We start from the raw sequence: 9,829 nt of genomic DNA on the forward strand, positions 1-9,829 counted from the left end.
GCAGGAAAGTCTGTGAGACTCTGATCTCCAATAAACCAGCAGAAAACCAGAAGTGGCCCTGTGGCTCAAGTAGTAGAGCACTAGCCTTGAGCTGAAGACTGAAGGACAGAACCAAGGCTCAGAGTTCAAGCCCCATGACCGACAAAAAAACAAAAACAAAAACAAAAACAAAAAACTTAACATTTGTGAGGTTTCTTCTTTGGGGTAATGAAAATAATGTACTAAAATTGTGGTGGGAGCAGCATAACTTTGTGAACATTCTGAAGTCACTGAATTGTAAACTTTAAGTGAGTGAATTGTCAGATATGTGAATTATATTTTTAAAAAGCTGTTACCAAAAAATAAAATGTCTAAGTAAAAAAGTTACTGTAAAAGGGGCTTGGAATGCGGCTTAGTGGTAGAGTGCTTCCCTACTATGCTTGTAGCCCTCAGTTTGATTCCTCAGCAGAAAAAGCTGAAGTGCCACTGTGGCTCTAGTGGTAAAGTGCTAACCTTGAGCAGAAGAAGCTCAGGGACAGTGCCCAGGCCCTGAGTTCAGGCCCCAGGACTGGCAAAAAAAAGTTACTGTTTTAGAGTAATTAAAAAATGTTAAATACAGTTTTAAAAATTACATTACCATCTAGATATCTTGTTCCATAAGCACTTTCTGGAAATATTCCTCTCAAATATGTGATACAGGATACTGAAACTGCTAGTAGCCTCTTCACTAAAACCAAAGACTGCTGCTCAGTTGATATCTTACTGGGAAATACCAATGCACTCTAAAATTCAAGGAAAATTAAAACATGTTACATACAAGTATTAAAAATAGTTTTTCCTTGGACTTAAATATTGTGCACTCTGAAAGAATTCCTCTTCAGAGTACTTTGTGATCCCAGAAAGTCAGGGTGGCTTGTAACATGTCAGACTGTTTCTAGGGTAATGATCTAAAAGTAATGCACAGAAAATGTTTAAGAATTTTAATGATCTACTTGCAGATTAACTGTACTTAATACACAAATGGATTATATTGATTTTCCTCTTTAATCATTGACTAGGTTTTAACAAGATTAACCACAAAGCATGGTGGTATGCAAATAATACAATTTTATTTGTTTCTGAGTCAAGGAAATTTTCTAAGGATGGACTACTTCTGAACTATTTAACTCAAGGAGTAGAACAGCATTAATACCTAATCTAAAATCAGAACCAACAATTTAATGTAATACAACCAACTCATTAATTTATAATAGTTTAGCAAATATCTTCCTAAATAACTTCTTAAAATACAGGGTTTCCTAGTATCATTAAATCCTTAAACAGTTAACTCCCAAAAATAAAGTAGTTGAGCTTATTGCTAGTGGTTCACATCTGTAATTCTAGCTATTTGGGAAGTTTAGAATGGGAGGATTTCCAGACCAGCAGGGGCAGAAAAGTCCAGAGACTTCTCTATAGAGGGAAGTTGAAAATGAGTGGCAAGTCTCTATGATCTGCAAGACAGGAAACTACTAAAGTAGTAGATCTCAGCTTAGGCATACATAGCTGACCTGGCTGGAGAGTCTATCCTAAAAATATCCAGTAAAGAAAAAAAAACTACAGGGTCAAAGGCAAGGCACTGAGTTCAAACCCCAGTACTGCTACAAATAAAAATTAATTAACACATATTAAGTTATAAGAAATCATACCATGGCAGTCCTCTGCAACTGTGCAGTGGCCATCTTCTTCTGATACTTTCTTTAATTCAACCTGTGACACAATACAAGCCCTTGATTTTAGATCTTATTCTTATCTCCGACACTCTAGTTTATTACAAATACAGTGAAGAATTTTATCTGAATAAATATGAGAAGCAAAACAGAATCTTCAAAAATGTATATTTTGAGTAAGGTCCTAAATATAAGCCATTTTGACGAGTAGTCTTACCTCAATGACAGAGAGAGAGAGAGAGAGAGAGAGAGAGAGAGAGAGAGAGAGAGAGAGAGAGAGAGAGAGAGAGAGAGAGAGAGAGAGTGTGTGTGTGTCTTTCTCGGAGGCCTCATACATGTTCTATTGCTAAACCATTCCCTCTCCTCAAAGAAACTCTTCACACAGGTTTTGTCTTTGCTGTTTTGAGGATGGGTCTTGCTCTGTCCCCCAGGTTGGCCCAGAAATCCCTGGGCTCCTGTGACCTCCCGCCACACCTTCCGCTTCGGCCTCTAGTGGCCTGCAGGGACCCGGTTTTGGGTTGGCAGGATGAGCTCTGCACTCGAGGCCGCGCCGGCGCAGTAGGTGCTCCGCCGCTTGAGCCAGGCTGCTGGCCCTAGACGATATTGTTACTAACACACCAACTTCCTTTTCTTCACTCTACCGTATTCATGGCTTGTCAGCACTGCATAGGTCAGGTATTAAGTACTGAAAAGAGAAATCACCCCGACAAAGCCCTTTCATAAGCGTCTTCCCATTCAGAATGAAGGTTACAGCTGTAGTCAAGCGATGTAACTTTTCCTCAGCGCGGCTCCGCTGTGAATATTTCTGTCAGAAAGGTTAAAGGGCAACAAAAAAAAAATCTATTTAAAAAAAAAATCGACGCCCGATCCCCGTTTCCCCAGCGTAACTTGAGAAAGAGAATGCAAATTTCTTTTAGCTTCCATTGCCTTTCCTTCATCAGGCAATTCGACTCGAAGCGTGCCGCTACTCACACCTCCCAGAATGGTCTATTTACCAGACGCATTTAAAGTTATCCTGACAGAAGCTGGGCCCGCGGCCCGCGGCCACTGTCATCCGGGGGAGCTCTTGTGGAAAATAACACATCTTTTCTCAGCTATTTTGCCACTTGGGCCTTCAGAAACTTAGCCGTGAGCGAAAGGTGACAGACAAGAGACTTAAAATGAAAAACAGACAAAGAAAACCCCAGACAAACAACATGCATTACATCAAGTACCAGAGCCTGGCGCCGGAGACCACGCGACCTGTGAAATGACGCACGTGTGGTCCAGTGCGCATGCGCCCTTCTTCAGCCGTTAGTGGCAGACGCGCCTCAACAGGAGCCTTTTGACTCCCTCCCGCCTCCTCTGGTCTGGTCACCTTTCCCGCCAAGAACTGTGCAAGGCACGCCGGGAATGTACATGCGCAGAAAGGCTACACGGTCCTCTCAGATGCCGTTAGGAAAAGATTCATTGCATGTGCAGTGTTCCTGAGATACATAGCTTTCCTGATGGACCAAAGTGCTCTCAGCCACTGTTTACCTCGACTTGTTTTCTGACTTGTTTTTGATAAATTACATATTGCGTTCTTCCACTCTCTTTTGTCTACAAGAAAACAGTTGCTCCAACAGTCTCATTAGGCTGTTTAGTTTGGTTTTTGTTTTGTTTTGCCTTTTCTAAAGACAAGGTCTCTCTTTGAAGCCCAGTTTGGCCATTGAAGAAATCATCCACGGCCTCAGCCTTTGCAGTGCTGTGATTACAGGTATGATCCACCATTCCAGGCTTCCTTCCTACTGAACAGTGAGGTCACTGAATAACTTGGAAAATCATCTGTGTGTCATTTAGAAACAAAATAATATCAGAAGGGGTATCAGTTGGAGATTGTCCAATAGTACAAGCTGCTTATTTTACTTAATTTTATATTTCATATATCTAAATTAATTGTGTTAGTAATGCAAACATAAATTTTCATAAACTTTGGCATGTCTTCATTACAAAGGAAAGGAACATCCTAGATATGAAAAGATTTGTTGGACCTCATTCATTTTGGACAATGAAGACTAGAACAGTTTTTCAGGATAAAAATGAGAAAACTGGTCTGATGATTATTTTGCCATATATTTCTATCACATTGAAAGTTTACAAGGGCCTTTCAAATTCGCTGTCATATTCTTACTTTGCTTCTACAAGGAGAGCTTAGTGAGAAAGATGCAGGTATTAACTTGCCTTTTCTGCTGTCTCCTTTTTTTTTGCCAGTCCTGGGGCTTAACTCCCTGAGCTTTCTTTTTACTCAAAGTACTTTACCACTTAAGCCACAGCACCACTTCCGACTTTTTCCGTTTATGTTGTACTGAAGAATGGAATCCAGGCATTCAAGCAGCACCCCGCCCCTTTTTTTTAAAATTGGTTTTGTGCTGGGGATGAACTTTAGAGATGAGTAAATAGTCTCAGGCAAAGCTGGTTTCCCAAGATCACAACAAATAGCTTGGCAGGGAGGGCCACTATACCACCTAAATAGGACATTGAATTTCTGACATATTGGTTCAATGTTCAGTATCACAAGAGAAAGAAACTAGTAACTGTGGTTACTTCTAAGGAGGAAGGCTCTGAGCCTTCCTTAGCAGTGGTATAGAGATATTTTGTTTCTTCTGAATATACATATACACAGGTAGAACTTGCCCATTGGCTATTTGTTTTTTTTGTTTGTTTTTTTTTTGTCGGTCGTGGGGCCTGAACTCTGGGCCTGGACACTGTCCCTCAGCTCTTCAGCTCAAGGCTAGTGCTCTACCACTTGAGCCACAGCGCCACTTCCGGCTTTTTCGCTTATGTGGTGCTGAGGAATCGAACCCAGGGCCTCATGCATGCGAGGCAAGCGCTCTACCACTGAGCCACCTTCCCAGCCCCCCATTGGCTATTTGTAACCCTCCAAATTGGAATTGGTTCAATATGATTTTTGCAGTCATTTAAAGACATTTACAAAATAGTAAAAAACAAAACAAAACACAAATCACCCTGAATCTCATTATACATATTCCCCATACAACATCAGGTGAAACAAGGTAAAAATCTTCTTGTTTCAGCTGTTATATGGAACAAACATCCTTTTTTCTTTTCTTTTTTTTTTTTTTTTTGTTGGTTGTGGGGCTTGAACTCTGGGCTTGGGTGCTGTCCCTGAAGTCTTCAGCTCAAGATGAGCGCTCTAACACAGCACCATTTCTGGTTTTCTGGTGGATAGTTGGAGATAAGAGTCTCACACACAGGGCTGGGAAGGTGGCTCAGTGGTAGAGTGCTTGCCTTGCAATGCCTGAGGCCCTGGGTTCAATTCCTCAGCACCACATAAGCAAAAAGAAAAAAGTCGGAAGTGGCGCTGTGGCTGAAGTGGTAGACCGCTAGCATTGAGCTGAAGAGCTGAGGGACAGCGCCCAGGCCCAGAGTTCAGGCCCCACAGCCGGACCCTAAAAAAAAGAGTCTCACAGACTTTTCTGCCGGGGCTGGCTTTGAACCACAATCCTCAGATCTCAGCTTCCTGAGTAGCTAGGATTACAGGCGTGAGCCACCAGCACCTGGCCAAACATCCTTCTTGAGCTCTGTTTAGTGTCATGTTTTTGCATCTTTGTGGTATTTGGTGGGGAGATGATTTTGCTGTCTGAATATAAGGATAGTATTGAAATCCTGCCTCATATTCCTAAGTGTAAGAAAGTGGTGATATGCTTTATGGTGAAAATACATGAGTTAGCTAAGTTTGGTCCTGTTATGAATTATAGTGCTATTGGATATCTGTTAGGGAATCAATAATACATGCTTTATTTGTTTTTACATAGAAATACATGTAAAATGAGGTTGTATATTGATCAGTTGGCAAAAAATTTGATGATCAGAAACTTACAGAATCTAACCCAGTACTTGCCCTTGAAGTGATGGTTCAGTATTTCCTAATACATTTTTCACAGTGATTTTGTTGTTGGTTGTGGGTCTTGAACTCCGGGCCTGGGCCCAGTCCCTGGGTTTTTCAGCTAAAGGCAAGTGCTCTATCACTTGAGCCACAGTAACACTTCCAGTTTTCTTGTGGTTAATTAGAGATAAGTCTCACAGACTTTCTTGCCTGGGCTAGTCTTGAACCACAATCCTCAGATCTCAGTTTTCTGAATAGCTAGGATTGCAGGCATGAGCCACAGGTGCCTGACTACTTATCTTTAATGAAGCAAAAAGGAGAGAACAAAATCAACATGAAAATAGAGGTTTGGGAGAGGAAGTAGAAAGGGAAATAGAGGAAAGGTGTGTGTGAGAGTGTGTGTGTGTGTGTGTGTGTGTGTGTGTGTGTGTGTGTGTGTGTGAGTGTACAGTAGTGGGTATCAAACCCTGGCCTTTGTACATGCTAAGTAAGTGTGCTATCATTGCATTATATACCCAGTCCAAGAAAAAAAAAGTTTATTTAATTATTTTTGTGTGTATCGGTCCTTGAAGATTTTTTTTTTCTTTTTCTTTTTTTTTTTGTCGGTCGTGGGGCTTGAACTCTGGGCCTTGGGCGCTGTCCCTCAGCTCTTCAGCTCAAAGCGAGCGCTCTACCACTTGAGCTACAGCACCACTTCCGGTTTTCTGGTGGTTTATTGGAGATAGGAGTCTCACGTTCTCTCCTGCCCGGGCTGGCTTTGAACCGCGATCCTCAGATCTCAGCCTCCTGAGTAGCTAGGATTACAGGCGTGAGCCACCAGCGCCCGGCTTTTTTTTTTTTTTTTTTAAGCTTATTGCTAATACTCTACCACTTGAGCTACAATTCCACTTCTGGCTTTTTGGTGGAGATAAGAGTCTCACAGATTTCCTGCCCAGGTTAACTTTGAACCATGACCCTCAGATCTTGGCCTCCTGAGTAACCTAGAATAAAAAGGTGTGAGCCACCAGCACCCAACTTTGAATTGTTTTAGATTTTATTTTATTTTTATTTATTTTTTTTGGGGGGGGTCCGGTCGTGGGCCTGAACTCTGGGCCTGGGCGCTGTCCCTCAGCTCTTCAGCTCAAGGCTCGCGCTCTACCACTGAGCCGCCAGAACCCTTGAGCCACCAGAGCGCTTGCCTTGCATGCCTGAGGCCCTGGGTTCGATTCCTCAGCACCACATAAGCAAAAAGAAAAAAATGCCGGAAGTGGCGCTGTGGCTCAAGTGGTAGAGCGCGAGCCTTGAGCTGAAGAGCTGAGGGACAGCGCCCAGGCCCAGAGTTCAGGCTCAATGACCGGACCCAAAAAAAAATTTGAAAATGGGCCTATATGGCTAGAAACACAGAGAATACTAGCATCAGATGAGTCAGGGAAGTCAAGATATGTATAACTTTATGGACAATGTTAAGAAAAGTCAGGCACAAAAAAAAAAAAAGAAAAGAGAAGCTAGGCATGGAGGTATCTGCCCATGGTCTCAGATACTCAGGAGGCTGGAAAATGGAAGCAGTATTGCTTGAGTTCACAAGTTCAAGACCAGTTCAACATAGTAAAACTTTTTTCTGGGGCTGGGAAGGTGGCTCAGTGGTAAAGCGCTTGCCTTGCATGCATGAGGCCCTGAGTTCAATTCCTCAGCACCACATAAGCAAGAAGAAAAATGCTGGAAGTGGTGCTGTGGCTCAAGTGGTAGAACGCTAGCCTTGAGCTGAAGAGCTGAGGGACAGCGTCCAGGCCCAGAGTTCAGTCCCCATGACTGGACCCCAAAAAATAAATAAATAAAAATAAAAATAAAACTTTTTTCTGGTGAGGGGAGTACCTCAAATAGTGAATGTTAAAGCTTGGGTATTTATGTCTTTTGAAGATGGCATTTATTTTGTTTTTAATCTCCCCAACCCTACTCGCTCTTCTTAAAACAATTTTAACTGGTTTTACTGTTCTACTTTTATATATGCATCATATTTATATCCTCTTTTAGCCCTTTTTTAGCTCTCCCCTCTCCTGCTCTTGCCTGCTGTCCTATTAGAGCTTGTTTTACTTTCCTGTCATTTATTTTCTTAATATTAGCTTATATTAAGTATACAGAGGAGGATTCTGTTACATTTCCACAGGTTTACAATGTGTTGCAATCATTTTGACCCTCTTACCCTCTATCCCATCTTTTCGAAAACAATTTCAGTAAATTTCACTGTTCTGTTTTCAAGAGTTGCTAATAATCTATTTCAGCTATATTCAACTTCCTTCCTGTTTTTTGTTTTGTTTTAGTCGTGACAGTTCCACATACGTTGTCCTTTATTTTTGAGACATTCTCACTGTGTAACCCAGGCTGGCCACAAACTCAAGATTGTCTGCCTCAGTTTTCCAAATGCTGGGAATATAGGCATGTATTACTATGTCTGTCTTACATCATGAATTCACATTTTAATTTTTTTTTTTTTTGTCGGTCGTGGGACTTGAACTCTGGGCCTGGGCGCTGTCCCTCAGCTCTTCAGCTCAAGGCAAGCGCTCTACCACTTGAGCCACAGTACCACTTCCGGTTTTCTGAGTGATTTATTGAAGATAAGAGACTCACAGCCTTTCTTGCCTGGGCTGGCTTTGAACCTCCATCCTTAGATCTCAGCCTCCTGAGTAGCTAGGATTACAGGCATGAGCTACTGGCGTCGGGTGACATTTTAACATAAATTGACTTCATCTATAATTCTGTACATTCTATTTTATTTGGAAAACATATACATAGACTGATCAGAATGCCAAATTTTATGACCCAGTGTTTCCATTATAACACTTGAAGAGTATGGGTAAAACAAAATTAAAATTAAAAACAAAATTAAAGCTAGGTACTGGAAATTCATGCCTAAACTACTGGCTAGTCAGGAGGCTGAGATCTGAGGATTGTGTTTCAAAGCTAGCCTAGAAAGAATGGTCTGAAAGATTCTATCTCCAGTTAACAGCAACAAAACAAAACAGGGCTGGGAAGTTGGCTCAGTGGTAGAGCGCTTGCCTTGCATGCCTGAGGCCCTGGGTTCAATTCCTCAGTACCACATAAGCAAAAAGAAAAAAGCCGGAAGTGGCGCTGGGGCTCAAGTGGTAGAGCGCTAGCCTTGAGCTGAAGAGCTGAGTGACAGCGCCCAGGCCCAGAATTCAGGCCCCACGACCGGACCCAAAAACAAAACAAAACAAAAAACTGTAAGTGTGGTTGAAGTGGTATAATGCCAGCCGTGAGCAAAAAACCCCCAACAACCTAAGCAAGAGTGCAGGACTCTAAGTTAAAGTCCTGGTACCAGTACAAACTAAAATAAAATAGAAATAGAAATCAAAGATAATTAAGTACTTTAAAACTATGTTTATCAATGCTTGTTCTTTAAGATGAGCCGAGTGAAGAGGGAGGTAGAAATAGTGAAATTATTTAAAGGTCAGTTTAGGATATATGATGACAACATTCAACACATTTTTCATGTCACAGGAATGAATTTTAAAATTGTTAAACTTTAAATTCCTCCTGCTTTTTCAGAAACAATATACTCATACAGCAGTTATGAGGCAGATCCATCTGAATTAGGTAAAAAGATGAGTAGTAGAATACTTTGAAGATTCAAATTCAGTTTGGGTATTTCATTCACTTGTTTTTCAAGAAAGGTCCTAGTTAATTGTTAATGACTAGACAAAAATTATTTTTTCATTTTTATTTTTTTATTTTTGAATATAGAGAAACTTTATTTAGACTTCTTTTAAAATCAATCTAGTTTAAAAGTAAGTTGAGGTTGCAAGAACTCAAAACTAAGACAAGTTAGACAGACATAGAACAGACAAGTGGACAGAGGGGAAGGCAGACTGTGGTCAGACCTTGTCCATCTTGGAGATGAGACAGGAGAATGGATACATGGATGGACAGACAGGAGAGGGCTGTTGGAGCTCAGATCTTGACCCTCTTGGGTCCGGTTGTGGGGCCTGAACTCTGGGCCTGGGCGCTGTCCCTCAGCTCTTCAGCTCAAGGCTAGCGCTCTACCACTTGAGCCTCAGTGCCACTTCCGGCTTTTTTTTTCTTTTTACTTATGTGGTGCTGAGGAATCGAACCCATGGCTTCAGGCATGCAAGGCTAGCGCTCTACCACCGAGCCACCTTCCCAGCCCTGCAAAAATTATTTAAACTAATATATTAAATTATTGATCATTAAAATAATTCTTCCAGGCCCAAGATGAGACTCAGAGGGAGGCTGTTTGCTCCCAGCATCGTATAAACAAACA

At 41.6% G+C, this 9,829-nt stretch overlaps 1 protein-coding gene across 5 annotated transcripts in view; it reads right to left on the bottom strand.

Annotated features, from left to right (window-relative positions):
- Nucleotides 1-2,977, bottom strand: part of LOC138827483 (HORMA domain-containing protein 1-like) — a 34,452-nt gene extending 31,475 nt beyond the window's left edge. For 2 of the 5 annotated variants that reach the window (XM_070023022.1, XM_070023026.1), the window contains exons 1-4: nt 2,900-2,977; nt 2,388-2,490; nt 1,665-1,725; nt 617-761 (exon numbers count right to left, since the gene is read on the bottom strand). In XM_070023022.1, coding sequence (XP_069879123.1) covers nt 617-761; nt 1,665-1,697 — 178 coding nt within the window. In that variant the 5' untranslated portion in view covers nt 1,698-1,725; nt 2,388-2,490; nt 2,900-2,977. Of the gene's footprint in view, nt 1-616; nt 762-1,664; nt 1,726-2,387; nt 2,491-2,890 lie in introns of all 5 variants that reach the window. The other 3 variants (XM_070023025.1, XM_070023023.1, XM_070023024.1) reach the window with 3 other exon arrangements.
- Nucleotides 2,978-9,829: the final 6,852 nt, after the last annotated feature.

Source organism: Dipodomys merriami, unplaced genomic scaffold, assembly GCF_024711535.1.
Source record: "Dipodomys merriami isolate MVZ:Mamm:240054 unplaced genomic scaffold, mDipMer1.0.p SCAF_156, whole genome shotgun sequence".
Lineage (NCBI taxonomy): Eukaryota > Metazoa > Chordata > Mammalia > Rodentia > Heteromyidae > Dipodomys > Dipodomys merriami.